Genomic DNA, 19639 nt, shown 5'->3' with positions numbered 1-19639 from the left:
TTACTTTCGATTTCTTATACTTAGCCGGAAACGGAAATGACGTAGTGTAATGGTTAAACCCACGGAAGTTGAATCTGTACTGGTAAGGTCAAGGTTGCAACTGCAAACAATATAATATACGGAAGAGAAGATGTAAAAACCTCGTAAACAACATTATTATAATATTTCTTCTTTTTATTACACATTTAAGTATATTTTACTTGATATAATTTGTTAAAACAAAACAACACTTTTACGTAAACTGTTTGCTGGATTAAGTGACAGATGTTGGTCTGTTGGCCTGATACTGTACACTCGGTATTAAATTGTGATGAAATGTCATTCAAAATTTTACCGTTATTGCGTTAACAGTTTAATGTGTCATGTCTTTTGAGCTCATATGATGTGGATTTTGGGAATGTTATCATATTTTAAGTGTAAGGGCAGGAGTGGTGCCCCCTCCTTGGAAATGAAGGACTTAAAACTTCCTAAGTCTCCTTGGTTAGGGATTAATTATTTGGAATAAATGATTTATGAAATAGTTAATGAAATCTTTTCAGAGTAGTATAGCTGTTGAAAAACATTCCAAGCCAAGCCAAGTAGAAAGTACTTTATAGCTGTTGAGGATGATGATCAAAATCACCCTGCGTCTTGTGAAAGCCACACAAGAGGGGGTGGTTCTTGCTCAGAGGGCTGTTCGTGCTTACACAAGATATGCCTTTTTCTCGTTCCGAGACCGCAAGGGGAGACAAACAGACTCCAACAAGTCTGTCCTTGATGGTCCCAGACACGGTCTTATGTACAACAACGTGGAGGACTTTGTCTTATCTCAGGTAGGCTTCTTTAATATTGAATCTGTCATTGTATAGAGTAACAAACAAACAAAAACATAACCGTACTAAGTCTAATATAATGAAATTATTTAAGTAAACTAGTTAATGTATAAATTTAATATTCTAATGAATATTTGATTTGCTCAGTGCATTTAGTGATTTTTAGCTCCACTGGCCGAAGGCCATGGAGCTTATGTCGTCACAGATTGTCCGTCGTTAGTCATGCGTGCGTGCGTGCGTGCGTGCGTGCGTAAACTTTTACTTTAAACGACATCTCCTCTGAAACTGATAAGCGGATTTTGACAAAACTTCACAGGAATGTTCCTTTGGTGGTCCTTTACCAAAATTGCTCAAATGGTTCCGGTCCATTGCACAATATGGCCGCCAGAGCTAAAAATAGCAAAATCTTTAAACGACATCTCCTCTGAAACGGTTCGGCAGATTTTGATGAAACTTGACAGTAATTTTCCTTGGGTGGTCCTTTATTAAAATTGCTCAAATGGTTCTGGTCCATTGCACAATATGGCCGCCACAGCTAAAAATAGCAAAATCTTTAAACGACATCTCCTCTGAAACGGATAGGCAGATTTTGATGAAACTTGACAGAATTGTTCCTTGGGTGGTCCTTAACCAAAATTGCTCAAATGGTTCCGGTCCGCTGCACAACATGGCTGCCAGGGCAAAAAAATAGAAAAACCTTTAAAGAACATCTTCTCAGAAACCGATGATCAGATTTTGATGAAACTTAACAGAAATGTTCCTTGGATGGTCCTTTATCAAATTTGCTTCAATGGTTTCGGTCCACTGCACAAGATGGCCCCCAGAGGTAAAAATAGAAAAACCTTTAAACGACTTCTCCTCAGAAACCGATGATCAGATTTTGATGAAACTTGACAGAAATGTTCCTTGGGTGGTCATTAACCAAAATTTGTTAAATGGTTCCAGTCCACTGCACACCATGGCTGCCAGAGCTAAAAAATATAAAAAACTTTATACGACTTGTCGTCGAAACCGATGACCTTTTTTCGATAAAACTTGACAGAAATGTTTGTTTGGTGCTCCTTTACTCAAATTGCCCAAATCATTTCGGTCCACTGCACAACATGGCAGCCAGAGCTATTAAAGTAAAAAATTTTTTTAAATAACTTCTCCTCAAAAATTGATGATTGTATTTCTATGAAACTTGACGAAAATGTTCGTTAGGTGGTCTTTGCTTGAACCTTTTGGCCAGTGGAGCACAGGCACTGATGTGCCTCTTGTTTTTGTCCCCACTTATAGGGGGGCAAACAAATTTGCCCTTATCTGTCCGTCCGTTTGTTATTCTGTACGTCTGTGATTCTGTCTGTAAGAAATATGCGACAGTGTGTCATTCAAAATTCCAAAACTATTTGACATAGAGACCTTTAACCTTTCGGGAATGTTGTTGAGATGGTGAAGTTGTGCACATTTGCAGCTGCACACAGTTTAAGGAAGACATTTTCGGAGTTGTGTCATTCAAAATTTCAAAACTATATGACAGGTCTACTTCTCAGATCACAGCGTTGTTTGTCTGCACTTCAACATTTAAGAAAATAATTCATGTCATAGTGTTACTGATAAGGTGTGTATTTGCGTAAATAGGCAAATACATCATAGAAAACCCAATTCTTTAAAAATTTGATGAGTAACAAAATGCATAAAAAAGGCTGAATGAGCAATTGATATAAAAAGGACGCGTATAAATGAATTAAAAAGTTGGAAACACATTTTGTCTAAACTGGCGTAGTTGATTTGATCAATTTATTTAACTCAGAAATAGTTAATGGTTTCTGTAATTGGCTGATCATTTTCCGAAAGCAAGTCGATAATAATCAAACACCTCGACGTTCACTCTCTGTTGATTATTGAGTAGATACAACGGTATACGATTATAGTCGGATGGAGCCGGAAACTCACATGTTATTAGTCTCGATCATCTAGACACTTGCATCTGATCTGATTGACTTCATTGACTGGTCAGAGCGGCTGAATGATTGAGACCAACATGTAATATGCAAGCTTTACCGCAATGATGTCAGCAAGGAAAAGAGTTTGAAAAGTGATACTACCAACCCAGTCAGACTTGCTAACTTTTTATCTAAACAAAATCATTATAGGAAATAGCTTGTGAAATACAATAGCCATTTTGAGTGATAATCATAAACCTTGAACTACTTACTAAATAATGAAAAACTTAAATTTCTGATTACAAGAATGTAACCATGTATTCAATAGCAAATAACGCACAAATATCAATGTTGGTGATACTTATTATTATGGCCCCCTTTGAAAAAGAGGGGTATATTGCTTTGCTCATGTCCGTCGGTCGGTCGATCTGTTGGTAGACCAAAGCTTGTCCGAGTGATAACAATTCCTGGACGTATGGTCATCAAACTGGACATGAAGCCAAGGTTGGGCCTGACCAGCAGATGACCCCTATTGATTATAGGGGTCATCTGGTTAAAGGTCAAGGTCGCAGTGACCTTGAATGCTAAAAGGTTTAATAGTAAAAGGATTTTAAAGCTCGTCCGAGTGATAACTCAACAATGGCTAGACCTATGGTCATCAAACTTGACATGGAGGCTGGGCCTGACCAGTAGATGACCCCTATTGATTTTAAGTGTCATCGGGTCAAAAGTCAAGGTCACAGTGACCTTGAATGATTAAAGGTTGTCCGACTGATAACTCGACAATGCCTGCACCCATGGCCCTTAAACTTGACTTGGAGGTTGGGCCTGACCAGTAGATGACCCCTACTTATTTTGGGGGTCATCGGGCCAAAGGTCAAGGTCACAGTGACCTTAAATTATAAAATGTTGTCAGAGTGATAACTTGACAATGCCTGCACCCATGGCCCTCAAACTTGACATTTAGGATTTGATGACCAGTTGATAACCCATATGGATTTTGAGGTCAAAGGTCATTGTCATAACTCATATTCATCATTAAAATTTCGTCATATTTACTTATTCCCTGCTGCTAAGAGGATACATTTTTATCTGCAAACATCAGTCATCATCTGAACATGATTTAAAACGGTACCTATTTTCCTCGCACTTTGAATGGTCATAATCTTAAAACTACCTCAAAGGCATCCAATGTCAATGACAAATCAGCTGTCATTTTGGTCCATGCATATTTATTCAATTGTCCAAATAATCCTGACAATATGGCGCTTAGGGGGGCAAGATATTTGGCAAACATCTCTTGCTATTAATTATTATGCCCTTTGAAGAAGAGGGGTATATTGCTTTGAACATGTCAGTCAGTCGGTAGGTCGGTCGGTCCATCAATAGACCAAAGCTTGTCCAAGTGATAACTCAACAATGCCTAGACCTATGGTAATCAAACTTGATATGGAGGCTGGGCCTGACCAGTAGATGACCTCTATTGATTAAAGGGGTCATTGGGTCAAAGGTCAAGGTCACACTGACCTTGAATGCTAAAAGGTTGTCCGATTGGTAATTTGACAATGCCTCCACCCATAGCCCTCAATCTTGACTTGGAGGTTGGGCCTGACCAGTAGATGACTGCTATTGATTTTGGGGTCAAGGACACATTGATAACTCAACAATGCCTTCACCCAATTGCCCTGAAACTTGATTTGGAGGAACGCCTGACAAGTAGATGTCCCCTATTGATTTTGGGGGTCATCGGGCCAAAGGTCAAGGTCAAATTGACCTTGAATGATTAAAGGTTGGCCGAGTGATAACTCAACAATGCCTGCACTCATGGCCCTCAAACTTGACTTGTATGTTGGGCCTGACCAGTAGATGACCCTTATTTATTTTGGGGGTCAAAGGTCAAGGTCACAGTGACCTTGAAGGCAAACTCGACAATTTCTGGACCTATGGTCATCAAACTTGATATGAAGGTTGGGGCTGACCAGTAGATGACCCTGGTTGTTTTTTTGGTTTAATTGGGTCAAAGGTCAAGGTCACAGTGACCTTTAACACGAAAATGTTTACAAAGCTTCTCCCAGTGAACAAAGCCTGGACCTATGATCATCAAACTTGACTAGGGGGTTGGGCCTGACCTGTAGATGAGCCCTTTTAATTTAAGGGGTCATCGTGTCCTGACCTTGAATGCAAAAAGCTTGTCTGTGTGATAACTTGACACTGCCTGCACCCATGGCCCTAAAACTTGACTTGGAGGTCCATGCATATTTCATCCAATTGTCCAAATAATTTTGACAACATGGAGCTCAAGGGGGGGCATAATGTTTGACAAACATTGCTTGTTTATAATGTGAGATACCCATTTCTTTTCAAAAGTGTGGAGTAATAGTCAATCACATTGGATATCTTATCTGTAACTCTGATTCATAAAATTGTTAAAGTGACACTCTTATATACTGATAAACCTTTAACTACTTATTAAAAAATGCAATTATGGAACATATTAATTACTTATATAAAAATTGTAGCCTTGTATTTGATAGCAGAAAGTGCAAAAATATTAAATGATTGGTGAATGCTAAAAGATTAACTGTTTTATAACTATAGTTTTATAAGGTAGAGATATCGTGTTTTATGCTCATTTCTTTTGATTTCAATTCGGTACCCTTCATAAGAACCACATTTTTCGAGATTTATTCATACATTTTGAAATATTAAAACAAAAGTATTTATTGTGGTAAATCTTATTTTGGAGAAAGAGTGAATCTTTAACATTTTGTTTACATGAGTTTCCTGTGTCACTTGAGGCACAATTATAGTTTTGAAAATTATTCAGTGGTATGTGTCTTCCAAATTCAGAAAAAAAATCAGACTTTTGGAAAACATCCAATCATACCAATAGTAGACATTCTTAGGTCTTTATTAATTTCTCTTTATATGTGGGTAAAATGGACAGTTATTTGCAAGGGGAAACAGGTTTAGAAGGCAGTAAATTGAAAAGAAAAATCACTGGCATTAATTTAATGTCTGCTCCATATCTCAAACATCTTGAGAGATTTTCATGAAACTTGGGGAAAATGTAAATTTATTTTATGACATGCAAAATACACACACTGCAGCTGCACAGAGTCACGGTCACAGTTCAAGATGAATGAGTTGAGCCATACATTTGTTGTTGGCTTGATATCTCTAAACCCTTGGAAGAATTTTTTGAAACTCGAATCAAATGTTCACCACATCAAGACGATGTTTGAAACCCATATTCCATGTGTCATCTCAAGGTCACTGTTCAAGGTCAAAAGTTCGAGCCATAGGTTTCTTGTCCTTGTACCTCCTAAAGTTAACCTAAAGGATTTTTGTTAAACTGGGGTGAAATGAACACAACATCAAGATGTCATGCAGGACCCTAATTACTGGTGTGCCAGCATGAGGTCAAGGTGACAGTTCAAGGTCAAAGGTTCAAGTTATAGATTTCATGTCTTTTACATACATCCTAAAACACCATAAGGATTTCATAAAGTCTGGTTAAATGTTCACTTCATCGAGACATGTTGCAGAACTTACATGACAGGCGTGCAAGTTCAGTATTTGAGCCATAGATTTCATGTCCGCTCCATATCTCCTAAACTCCTTGAAGGTGAAGGGTGAAAAATTAACTTCATCAATTCAACACCAAAAGTCCTTTCCATATCTACTAACTCTTCGACACAACACGAACAATCCTCTCCATGTGTTCAAAAGTCATAGGTTGTGGAACAAATTGAGACCAGCATGTTGGGAGACATCTCATTTTATTTCCAAAAACAACCATCTACATGTAGTTATGTTTATGTTGAAAAAAGTATTTCTGTGCACTTGTTTGAATGAAAACTAATACCAAAATTACCTTTCTAGTGGAGTGACAATCCAGTGCCTTATGCAATCTACAGGACCATAGTTGCCCTTTATTTCTTCCTGATGGTTTGGTACACTGCAATTTATGGAACAATTGGGACAAAGATGGTAATCATGCTCACATACTGGTCCTTCTACATTCTGGTGGCTTGTCAGATTGTCCGGGCAGCCAACTGCTGGCATTACATCGGGCTCAAGAGAAGGGGAGAAGGTGGGTTGTCAATCTGGATTTTTTTCATATCAGGAGTTGTTTTAAATGTAGTAGGTATTAATAGTTTTGTTAAGTTTTACTTTTGATTAGCAAAAATAGTTACTCTAATGGAACCACCTGAGCTTGTGAAAGCATTTGAGTTGATGAGGCAAATTTTCCTGTTTCATGTTTAATTTTGAATTCACTTTACAAGAGATTGACAATATAATTATAATGATTTATAAGGTGTTTTTCCTCATGATCCTCGTCATCTTCCTCAAGGTCATAATCTTGAAATAAGTATTAAAAGATAAATGTTTGTTCAGATGTGCATGCGAGGTTGAGAAACAAGCGGAGAATCAAGGTACAATGGCTGCTTCACAACCTGTCCAGCGACGCTGCACCCCTTGTGTCCGTCCTCTTCTGGACTATAGCATATGATGGTAAGGCCAATTAATCTTTAACAATTACTTCTGTTTGTCTGATTTGTAGCAAGGACAGCTCATAGTTTATTTTAGCATGTATTTATCTGAGTCTGGGTTTTGTCATAGCAATTGGTATTGTTGTACATTTGTATGCGGCAGTGTGCAAAAACTGGTTTCTTGGCAATGACTTTGAAACTGGTAAAGAAAAATAATAAAATGATGTTATACTTGATATGAATGTTCATTCTTACAATTCACTGTGTGTAGCAAGTTCAATGATAACTTTGACTAAAATATTTATTGAGTTACATGTATGTCTTTTGAACGACTGAAAAAAAGAAGTAAAGGCATCTACTTGTGGCATCTTGTTGTTAGCTGCTCTTGCAACAAAGCATGTTAACTGAGTGTCTAATTAATTTAATAATATTTGTCTCATAAATATATCATGTACTTCAATCATGAATTTGGGAAGATTATGTATTGTTATATATCATGATTCAAAACTTCTTCATCTAGGAAGTGGAGTAACATTAATCAACTGCACCACACATGGAATCAATGCGATATTTGTCGTTGTTGACACGCTCATATCACGTACGCCAATGCGCATGCTGCACCTCTACCAGTGTGCCAGTCTTGGAGTGGTTTATGCAGGGTTTAGCTACGTGTACCACCTGTGTGGTGGCACAAACCACAAGGGGGAACCCTACATCTACAAGCCACTGGATTACGCCAACAACTTCCGTACGGCCGTCTCCACTCTGCTTGTGTCCATAGTTCTTGTTGCTCCACTTATTCATTGCTGGATCTTTTTCCTCTACCGGTTCAGACTATTTATACATAGATACCTCAGAGCAGTGGAAAAAAGAGCTGATCACCAAGTGCTTGTTAAGTCTGAAAAAGTAATGTAAGCTTGTCCAGTATTAAAAAATACCAGTAATGTGTTGTCAGCTGTTGGTGTAATTACTGTGTTTTCTTTCGATTTTTGAAGAAAATGAAATTTCAATATTTACTTGTGTGTGCTAACTTCTTTTATTTTCTCAATAATAGTTCATCGAATTTCATACATAGGAAACTATTAAATCATTGTGTGAACAAAATATTTTGATTTGAAGGGACAATTATTTTTACATCAGATTCTGCATGTTTTTTCGTGAAGTACTTTTCTGCATACTATACTCACCAATGTGAAATCTCATAGCTCTGACTAACAGACAGTTAATAAGTGGGAAATTCTCCTAATAATGATTGTTTTAAAGGGCACTGGGAATATAGGATTAAAAGGGAGATCAATGACATTTTTTTAGCAAAAAACCTGAAATATTTGTGTGTCTGAAAGTTTTGATATATTAAACTCTTTTGGAAATTACATGTACATGTATAAGGAACTTAAGGTACTTTATGTTTTTGTTTTTTTTCATTTTCAAAAGATCTGAAGAAATGCACATTTGATGATTATACAAAAAACAACAACACTCTAGTCAGGAATTGCATTGAACATGGATCTTTTTCTCACTGTCTAATTTATTTTGATGTTGTATGGCGCCTATTGTTCTACAAATGTGACATGATCTGTTAATTTGCTCTGCATTCAGTGTGAATACTCAATAGTGTTTAAGTTGGTTTTTATAAACATTAGTATTACTCTTATGCATGTTACTTTCAATGAAAGTTCAATAAAATGATATACCTTGATGTCAGTGTTTGTTTTCCTGTTTGGGTTGAATGGTACTTATGTTCTAAGTAGATATTTCTCTCAGTGGTAAAACTGTTGACAAAGTGTATAATCATGTGGTTCTTGTACTTTGGGATGTAGTTTATACAAAGGTGTAAATAGATGTGGGCTTCTGACCATTGTCATATGTATATACATTTTGAAAATGTTATGATTATGCAATAGTACGGTCCATAGCAAAACCTCGACATAAGACACACAAGAAAACAAAATCAGTTTGATAAAATGATAGTATGATAATAATGATAAATTATGATGATTATTATTATTATACTTGTTGGGTTTTTATACAACCTGACCATCAAAAACACCTTAATCAGTTCATCTCATGGTAATTGCGGACAGAAGAGAAACACCAAATGGTAAATATGCATACAGTGCAAATAGTGCATAGTTATGTCATTGCTAAAGTGATGTTGTGACTCTATGTCCAGCCTACGAGCGCAAGAGCCATAGTGATGGAATCACTCTATGTCCAGCCTCCGAGCGCAATAGCCATAGTGATGGTATCACTCTTTGTCCAGCCTCCGAGCGCAAGAGCCATAGTGATGGTATCACTCTTTGTCCAGCCTCCGAGCGCAAGAGCCATAGTGATGTTATCACTCTATGCCCAGCCTCCGAGCGCAAGAGCCATAGTGATGTTATCACTCTATGCCCAGCCTCCGAGCGCAAGAGCCATAGTGATGTTATCACTCTATGCCCAGCCTCCGAGCGCAATAGCCATAGTGATGTTATCACTGTATGCCCAGCCTCCGAGCGCAAGAGCCATAGTGATGTTATCACTCTATGCCCAGCCTCCGAGCGCAATAGCCATAGAGATGTTATCACTCTATGCCCAGCCTCCGAGCGCAATAGCCATAGTGATGTTATCACTCTATGCCCAGCCTCCGAGCGCAATAGCCATAGTGATGTTATCACTGTATGCCCAGCCTCCGAGCGCATGAGCCATAGTGATGTTATCACTGTATGCCCAGCCTCCGAGCGCAAGAGCCATAGTGATGTTATCACTCTATGCCCAGCCTCCGAGCGCAAGAGCCATAGTGATGTTATCACTCTATGCCCAGCCTCCGAGCGCAATAGCAATAGTGATGTTATCACTGTATGCCCAGCCTCCGAGCGCATGAGCCATAGTGATGTTATCACTCTATGCCTAGCCTCCGAGCGCAAGAGCCATAGTGATGTTATCACTCTATGCCCAGCCTCCGAGCGCATGAGCCATAGTGATGTTATCACATGAGCCATAGTGATGTTATGATATCACTGTATGCCCAGCCTCCGAGGGCATGAGCCATAGTGATGTTATCACTCTATGCCCAGCCTCCGAGCGCATGAGCCATAGTGATGTTATCACTCTATGCCCAGCCTTCGAGCGCAATAGCCATAGTGATGTTATCACTGTATGCCCAGCCTCCGAGCGCATGAGCCATAGTGATGTTATCACTCTATGTCCAGCCTCCGAGCGCATGAGCCATAGTGATGTTATCACTCTATGGCCAGCCTCCGAGCGCAATAGCCATAGTGATGTTATCAGTGTATGCCCAGCCTCCGAGCGCATGAGCCATAGTGATGTTATCACTCTATGCCCAGCCTCTGAGCGCATGAGCCATAGTGATGTTATCACATGAGCCATAGTGATGTTATCACTCTATGCCCAGCCTTCGAGCGCAATAGCCATAGTGATGTTATCACTGTATGCACAGCCTCCGAGCGCATGAGCCATAGTGATGTTATCACTCTATGTCCAGCCTCCGAGCGCATGAGCCATAGTGATGTTATCACTCTATGCCCAGCCTCCGAGCGCAATAGCCATAGTGATGTTATCAGTGTATGCCCAGCCTCCGAGCGCATGAGCCATAGTGATGTTATCACTCTATGCCCAGCCTCTGAGCGCATGAGCCATAGTGATGTTATCACATGAGCCATAGTGATGTTATCACTCTATGCCCAGCCTCCGAGCGCAAGAGCCATAGTGATGTTATCACTCTGCCCAGCCTCCGAGCGCAATAGCCATAGTGATGTTATCACTGTATGCCCAGCCTCCGAGCGCATGAGCCATAGTGATGTTATCACTCTATGCCCAGCCTTCGAGCGCAATAGCCATAGTGATGTTATCACTGTATGCCCAGCCTCCGAGTGCATGAGCCATTGTGATGTTATCACTCTATGTCCAGCCTCCGAGCGCATGAGCCATAGTGATGTTATCACTCTATGCCCAGCCTCCCAGCGCAATAGCCATAGTGATGTTATCAGTGTATGCCCAGCCTCCGAGCGCATGAGCCATAGTGATGTTATCACTCTATGCCCAGCCTCTGAGCGCATGAGCCATAGTGATGTTATCACATGAGCCATAGTGATGTTATCACTCTATGCCCAGCCTCCGAGCGCAAGAGCCATAGTGATGTTATCACTCTATGCCCAGCCTCCGAGCGCAATAGCCATAGTGATGTTATCACTGTATGCCCAGCCTCCGAGCGCATGAGCCATAGTGATGTTATCACTCTATGCCCAGCCTCCGAGCGCAAGAGCCATAGTGATGTTATCACTCTATGCCCAGCCTCAGAGCGCATGAGCCATAGTGATGTTATCACATGAGCCATAGTGATGTTATCACTGTATGCCCAGCCTCCAAGCGCATGAGCCATAGTGATGTTATCACTGTATGCCCAGCCTCCGAGCGCAATAGCCATAGTGATGTTATCACTCTATGTCCAGCCTCCGAGCGCATGAGCCATAGTGATGTTATCACTCTATGCCCAGCCTCCGAGCGCAATAGCCATAGTGATGTTATCACATGAGCCATAGTGATGTTATCACTCTATGCCCAGCCTCCGAGCGCAAGAGCCATAGTGATGTTATCACTCTATGCCCAGCCTCCGAGCGCAATAGCCATAGTGATGTTATCACTGTATGCCCAGCCTCCGAGCGCATGAGCCATAGTGATGTTATCACTCTATGCCCAGCCTCCGAGCGCAAGAGCCATAGTGATGTTATCACTCTATGCCCAGCCTCAGAGCGCATGAGCCATAGTGATGTTATCACATGAGCCATAGTGATGTTATCACTGTATGCCCAGCCTCCAAGCGCATGAGCCATAGTGATGTTATCACTCTATGTCCAGCCTCCGAGCGCATGAGCCATAGTGATGTTATCACTCTATGCCCAGCCTCCGAGCGCAATAGCCATAGTGATGTTATCACTCTATGTCCAGCCTCCGAGCGCATGAGCAATAGTGATGTTATCACTCTATGCCCAGCCTCCGAGCGCAATAGCCATAGTGATGTTATCACTGTATGCCCAGCCTCCGAGCGCAATAGCCATAGTGATGTTATCACTGTATGCCCAGCCTCCGAGCGCAATAGCCATAGTGATGTTATCACTGTATGCCCAGCCTCCGAGCGCATGAGCCATAGTGATGTTATCACTCTATGCCCAGCCTCCGAGCGCATGAGCCATAGTGATGTTATCACTGTATGCCCAGCCTCCGAGCGCAAGAGCCATAGTGATGTTATCACTCTATGCCCAGCCTCCGAGCGCATGAGCCATAGTGATGTTATCACTCTATGCCCAGCCTCCGAGCGCATGAGCCATAGTGATGTTATCACTCTATGCCCAGCTTCCGAGCGCAAGAGCCATAGTGATGTTATCACTCTATGCCCAGCCTCCGAGCGCATGAGCCATAGTGATGTTATCACTGTATGCCCAGCCTCCGAGCGCATGAGCCATAGTGATGTTATCACTCTATGCCCAGCTTCCGAGCGCATGAGCCATAGTGATGTTATCACTCTATGCCCAGCCTCCGAGCGCAATAGCCATAGTGATGTTATCACTGTATGCCCAGCCTCCGAGCGCATGAGCCATAGTGATGTTATCACTCTATGCCCAGCCTCCGAGCGCATGAGCCATAGTGATGTTATCACTCTATGCCCAGCCTCCGAGCGCAATAGCCATAGTGATGTTATCAGTGTATGCCCAGCCTCCGAGCGCATGAGCCATAGTGATGTTATCACTCTATGCCCAGCCTCTGAGCGCATGAGCCATAGTGATGTTATCACATGAGCCATAGTGATGTTATCACTCTATGCCCAGCCTCCGAGCGCAAGAGCCATAGTGATGTTATCACTCTATGCCCAGTCTCCGAGCGCAATAGCCATAGTGATGTTATCACTGTATGCCCAGCCTCCGAGCGTATGAGCCATAGTGATGTTATCACTGTATGCCCAGCCTCCGAGCGCAAGAGCCATAGTGATGTTATCACTCTATGCCCAGCCTCCGAGCGCATGAGCCATAGTGATGTTATCACTCTATGCCCAGCCTCCGAGCGCAATAGCCATAGTGATGTTATCAGTGTATGCCAAGCCTCCGAGCGCATGAGCCATAGTGATGTTATCACTCTATGCCCAGCCTCTGAGCGCATGAGCCATAGTGATGTTATCACATGAGCCATAGTGATGTTATCACTCTATGCCCAGCCTCCGAGCGCAAGAGCCATAGTGATGTTATCACTCTATGCCCAGTCTCCGAGCGCAATAGCCATAGTGATGTTATCACTGTATGCCCAGCCTCCGAGCGCATGAGCCATAGTGATGTTATCACTGTATGCCCAGCCTCCGAGCGCAAGAGCCATAGTGATGTTATCACTCTATGCCCAGCCTCAGAGCGCATGAGCCATAGTGATGTTATCACATGAGCCATAGTGATGTTATCACTGTATGCCCAGCCTCCGAGCGCATGAGCCATAGTGATGTTATCACTCTATGTCCAGCCTCCGAGCGCATGAGCCATAGTGATGTTATCACTGTATGCCCAGCCTCCGAGCGCATGAGCCATAGTGATGTTATCACTCTATGCCCAGCCTCCGAGCGCATGAGCCATAGTGATGTTATCACTCTATGCCCAGCCTCCGAGCGCAATAGCCATAGTGATGTTATCAGTGTATGCCCAGCCTCCGAGCGCATGAGCCATAGTGATGTTATCACTCTATGCCCAGCCTCTGAGCGCATGAGCCATAGTGATGTTATCACATGAGCCATAGTGATGTTATCACTCTATGCCCAGCCTCCGAGCGCAAGAGCCATAGTGATGTTATCACTCTATGCCCAGTCTCCGAGCGCAATAGCCATAGTGATGTTATCACTGTATGCCCAGCCTCCGAGCGTATGAGCCATAGTGATGTTATCACTGTATGCCCAGCCTCCGAGCGCAAGAGCCATAGTGATGTTATCACTCTATGCCCAGCCTCCGAGCGCATGAGCCATAGTGATGTTATCACTCTATGCCCAGCCTCCGAGCGCAATAGCCATAGTGATGTTATCAGTGTATGCCCAGCCTCCGAGCGCATGAGCCATAGTGATGTTATCACTCTATGCCCAGCCTCTGAGCGCATGAGCCATAGTGATGTTATCACATGAGCCATAGTGATGTTATCACTCTATGCCCAGCCTCCGAGCGCAAGAGCCATAGTGATGTTATCACTCTATGCCCAGTCTCCGAGCGCAATAGCCATAGTGATGTTATCACTGTATGCCCAGCCTCCGAGCGCATGAGCCATAGTGATGTTATCACTGTATGCCCAGCCTCCGAGCGCAAGAGCCATAGTGATGTTATCACTCTATGCCCAGCCTCAGAGCGCATGAGCCATAGTGATGTTATCACATGAGCCATAGTGATGTTATCACTGTATGCCCAGCCTCCGAGCGCATGAGCCATAGTGATGTTATCACTCTATGTCCAGCCTCCGAGCGCATGAGCCATAGTGATGTTATCACTCTATGCCCAGCCTCCGAGCGCAATAGCCATAGTGATGTTATCACTCTATGTCCAGCCTCCGAGGGCATGAGCCATAGTGATGTTATCACTCTATGCCCAGCCTCCGAGCGCAATAGCCATAGTGATGTTATCACTCTATGCCCAGCCTCCGAGCGCATGAGCCATAGTGATGTTATCACTCTATGCCCAGCCTCCGAGTGCAATAGCCATAGTGATGTTATCACTCTATGCCCAGCCTCCGAGCGCATGAGCCATAGTGATGTTATCACTCTATGCCCAGCCTCCGAGCGCAATAGCCATAGTGATGTTATCACTCTATGCCCAGCCTCCGAGCGCAATAGCCATAGTGATGTTATCACTCTATGCCCAGCCTCCGAGCGCAATAGCCATAGTGATGTTATCACTCTATGTCCAGCCTCCGACATTTCTTAAACAGCTCGTGTATGGAAGCAATACCTTGTTTAAAGGTAAATAATACAGATATATATCAAACCTTGAATTCATCAAAATAAGTATTTATCTGCTTGAACAATACACCGTTACTAGATTATTGACATAAAAATAGCGATCCGTCCGGCAAGATGCAATCAGGGTCATTTGTCATGTTTCTGTGGAAACCCTTCTTTTAAATTGTTATGTGTTTTATAACAATAATATAATTATAAGTCGGCGCCCAGAAGGGCGCCGACTATATTTGATATTACTTTAGAAATATTCAAACTTAGGGACTAGTTCATAAATTGCAGAACAATGCTTTCAATAGTTTCCACGTTGCATGATAAAATATGAAGTTTAGTTTGTTTTATAAAACTTTACACTTTAATTGATAATGAAACCTTAAATTATAATAGCCCTGCTTATCATTATGAAAATTTTGATTTTAAATACTAACTCAATCATAACAACTCGGCCATCTCCGAGAGAGATACGCAACTCCTAGTAACCCTTAAAGACCTCCTTACTTACAATGACGAAGGTCACCAGACATATGTCATTATACTTGACTTTTCTAAGGCGTTCGATACAGTCCCGCACCAAGAACTACTCTGCAAACTAGAAAGCTTTGGTGTCAAAGGACCCATATTTAATTGGTTAGAATTCTTCCTGACTAAGAGACACATGCAGGTTGTTGTAGAGGATGAATGCTCCCAGAAAGCCACAGTGGACTCCGGTGTACCCCAAGGAACTGTACTGGGCCCGCTTCTTTTTCTATGCCATATAAACGACCTGCCCCTATCAGTAAAGTCACAAGTACGCCTCTTTGCAGATGACTGCCTGCTATATCGGAAAATTAGAAATCAGAAAGACTATGACACACTTCAGAATGATCTCCATGAACTTGAAAAATGGGCTGATAAATGGGGAATGAAATTTAATGCTAAAAAGTGCTACATTATGAGTGTCAACAACAAAACCCCACATTTTTACAGTCTATGTGGACATATATTACAACAAGTTACTGAAAACCCGTACCTTGGTTTAACAATCTCCGAGAACTTGACATGGTCAACCCATATTACTAAGATAACCAAAAAAGCAAACTCAACTATGGCAATCCTAAGAAGAAACTTGAGACACTGCCCAGAGGAATGTAGAAAATCAGCATATCTGGCACTAGTTAGGTCTATACTTGATTACGGTGCGATTATTTGGGACCCATACCTAAAACAGGACATTTTAAAACTAGAAAAGGTTCAGCGTCATGCAGCCCGTTTTATAACTGGGAACTACAAGTCCAGAGAAGAAGGATGTGTATCAAACATGCTTGAATCTTTGAAACTTCATACTCTACAAGATCGACGAACGGGTAGCAGGCTGATCTTCTTCCATAAGGTGACCGAGGGTTTGGTGCCAGCACTACCACCTACAGAGTTCCTACAGCCAGCTAGGCAAAGGAGGCAAATTAAAGCAACTAAATTTCAAGACTGTATTACAACATACATTATTGACAAACAAGTGATCAATCATGATCGAGGATTCTTAATTCAACAGTGCAAAACTGAGCAGTTAAAACATTCATTCTTTGTCAAAACGTGTCAGGATTGGAACCACCTGGATAATAGTATAGTCCACGCACAGACAATGGAGAGCTTTAGGGCCGCTCTCCATTTTGATTAAATCCCCCCCCCCCGGTGCGCTACGCCGTAACAGGCCCTGCACCGTACCTAAGCAGAAGCAGACGATACAGGCCGAGGTGTTCCGTTTGATATCAAATTGATGAAGGTTACACGGTACTATTAAAATATCCTTTATGTTTGTAAACCTCCTACGCAGTAATCTCCCTTGGTGACAGCAAAAATGCCGAGTTTCGAAAAAAATAACCTCGTGCTTAATTGTTTGTTTTGAAAATGTCATTCGAAAGAATGAACTCCAGATAATTCCCCTTTGATGTATAGTATTTTTATCCCCGTTCAGTATACTCATATGAAAGAAATGTGTTACAAAAACTTATACAAAATATAAAGCAAGGAATTCACATAACATGTTATTGAAATCTATGTATTAGACCATTGACTCTATTTCATCCGAAGAAACGAATGTATATTTTTGTTATAATTTAGTCTAAACCGGAGGATTAGCTTGGGGACCCCCCCCCCCCCCAGAATATCTATAATTCCGGGCTTAAACTATTGTAACAATAATTATTAGCTATAATGTCCTTCGAGCATATGTACACCCAACATAAAACAAAATATCATCATTGAAATAATAACCATTTTTGGTTATCTGCATGCACGTTTTTCTTCTAATTTCATTACGTCATTTATCTTGTAATCATAATGATCTTATTATAATTTTAATGTTCTATGAATCCCGTTATGCAGGAAAGGGTCCAGGATAAATTATTTGTCAGAGTCAGAATCATAATAATCCCAAGTTACATACTTTCCACTGAGTAAATTATGAGGAACAACTGAAAATAAAAATGCACTCGACTTTTGCCTTCAGACAATATATTGAAGTGCATTATATATTGTCGTGACTCACCAGTTTCAGGACGCTTAAGGACATGTCTCATTAGAGAAGAGGATTGTGTTTAAGTGTACTCGGCAAAAAAGGTCTTGCGACAAAGTATATTAATGAAAAGTGTCCGCTTATTTTTCAGTTATAAGTACATTTTGTTTTACGTATTATGTCATATGAAAGTCGATTCTTAGTCAGCTACTCTGCAACCAATTTCGAAATGATTTATTGTAAGTGACATACTTAATGTTTTATTCCTTTCAAACAAGTAAGTCTTGTTTTGTTAATGTTAAAAAAGTTCAATTTCAGAAAGAACACGTTACGCGAACAAATCGACTAAAAAAGGTCACCTTAATGATTTAACAACACCAATTACACAAATGGTGGGCACCATGTTTAGCTTCCATGACGTCAACGTCAGTTTTATTTGGTAAAATGAGACACTTAGAATAACAAAAAAATATACGCTTACTAACAAAACAGAGATTTAACAACGGTTTAGATGAAACTCTGGCCGTTATAGTAGGGTTGAATGCTGGATCACTTGACTTTAAATCAACCGTTTGAATCCTGAATGAAAAGACGTACAGCCAGCGCAAGTGTCGCATCTGAAAATGGTTGTTCGTTGTACATAATGTAAAGGCGGGATTGTAAGTTCTTACCTGCACGAAAAGAAAGTTGTTTTCTTCAAGTTTGAAGATGCAAGTGGATTTCCAACCATATATGTACCAATTTTCAACTGTTCTGTCAACTTTATTTTATTTTATAAACCGAGAAATTCGCGCTCGATTGAGTAGATTCACTATTTTGTCTGCAACACAATTACTACTGAACTTGCATTGCAAACATCCCACATACGGTGTTCGTATATCAGATTTGGCGGTTCGGTTTAATAATGACATCTTCAATCTATATTATATAAAATGTAATCTGCAAATAATCTTACAGCTATAGTATTTTTTTGAAAATTTCGCTTTGCTTTTTTTATATGGTGTCGGAAGAGTTTACAGTTTCCCAAAAATGTTTACCATTTGTAATTGATAAATATTTGTTTTGAAAACACGTTTTCAAATGACTTTTGCCGAGAATACTTTAAATATACCATTTTAACTTAGTTACAATCATCAACCCTTAAGAAAACATCCTTAAGATTTACTTATGTCAGGCTGTTCCGTCCTTAAGTCAGAAAATTTAGACTTTTGTGAGAATGTCTGCGCATGTGATAAAATCATTAATTTTATGATAAAAGCAGAGCTTCAAAAGTGTTGAACTTATTTGCAATTACATGAAATTGTTTTCCTTTGTTATTAAAGTGAAATTTGTTTATGAGACCTCCGCACACAGGTTAAATCTTGATTGCAGGCCTCAATAGATGGATAACTAATTTCATGTTATCTCGTGAATAATTTGGTGGCCTGGACGGTTCATCATCTGAGACAGCCCCTTGTAAGTGGTGCCATGGTGCCTTTTCTTTTCCTCGCATACATTTATGACATATGACGAACCGGATTTAGTCAACTGTTTGCTGATGACAGTATACATTATCGGACCTTACAGAGCAAGGAGGATACTGCAGACATCTTTAAGTCCTTAACAACCGTTAAGCCTAGGAACTTGACTGGTAGATATCGTTCCGGAAACGTTCGAAGAAATCGATGTCAGCACTAAACTTAACATTCTCCAAAAGTCAACTTCCATGGTAAAATTACCTCTTTAACATATTAAGCCTCATCTTTAACTGGGGTTTCTATTTCTTCTGACTTCTCATCAACAACATCACCTAGACGACAAACTCATACGTGTTTACCGCGCATACGTCCACCCAGTTTTGTAGTTCTTGTTATCTATTTGGGGCCCATACACGGACCGCCAACTTGCCGTGATGGGCCAATATAGGGCAGCTCGCGTTGTTAGTCCGTGATGAACACTCAATGAGC

General features: G+C 41.1%; 1 protein-coding gene across 2 annotated transcripts; it reads left to right on the top strand.

Moving 5' to 3' along the window:
* Window positions 1-62: 62 nt before the first annotated feature.
* Window positions 63-8932, top strand: LOC128228553 (protein rolling stone-like). Of its 2 annotated transcripts, none has more exons than XM_052939923.1 (5): window positions 63-143; window positions 540-812; window positions 6623-6833; window positions 7139-7255; window positions 7754-8932. In XM_052939923.1, exons 2-5 carry the CDS (start codon window positions 606-608, stop codon window positions 8146-8148), a joined length of 930 nt encoding a protein of 309 aa, XP_052795883.1. In that variant the 5' UTR covers window positions 63-143; window positions 540-605; the 3' UTR covers window positions 8149-8932. The 2 variants fall into 2 exon arrangements, with proteins under 2 accessions (XP_052795883.1, XP_052795884.1); XM_052939924.1 differs by having other exon boundaries at window positions 82-132.
* Window positions 8933-19639: the final 10707 nt, after the last annotated feature.

The sequence above is a fragment of the Mya arenaria genome, chromosome 3, assembly GCF_026914265.1.
Source record: "Mya arenaria isolate MELC-2E11 chromosome 3, ASM2691426v1".
Taxonomy (NCBI): domain Eukaryota; kingdom Metazoa; phylum Mollusca; class Bivalvia; order Myida; family Myidae; genus Mya; species Mya arenaria.
The sequence above is the reverse complement of the archived record's forward strand: the minus strand, read 5'-3'. Positions and strand labels throughout refer to the sequence as shown.

Excerpts from the sequence above, each read along its gene's own strand:
- LOC128228553 (XM_052939923.1), top strand. The coding sequence starts at position 606 with ATGATGATCAAAATCACCCTGCGTCTTGTGAAAGCCACACAAGAGGGG. Across the intron at positions 813-6,622 it reads AGGACTTTGTCTTATCTCAG|TGGAGTGACAATCCAGTGCC; the intron begins GTAGGCTTCTTT and ends TTACCTTTCTAG. Across the intron at positions 7,256-7,753 it reads CTGGACTATAGCATATGATG|GAAGTGGAGTAACATTAATC; the intron begins GTAAGGCCAATT and ends TTCTTCATCTAG.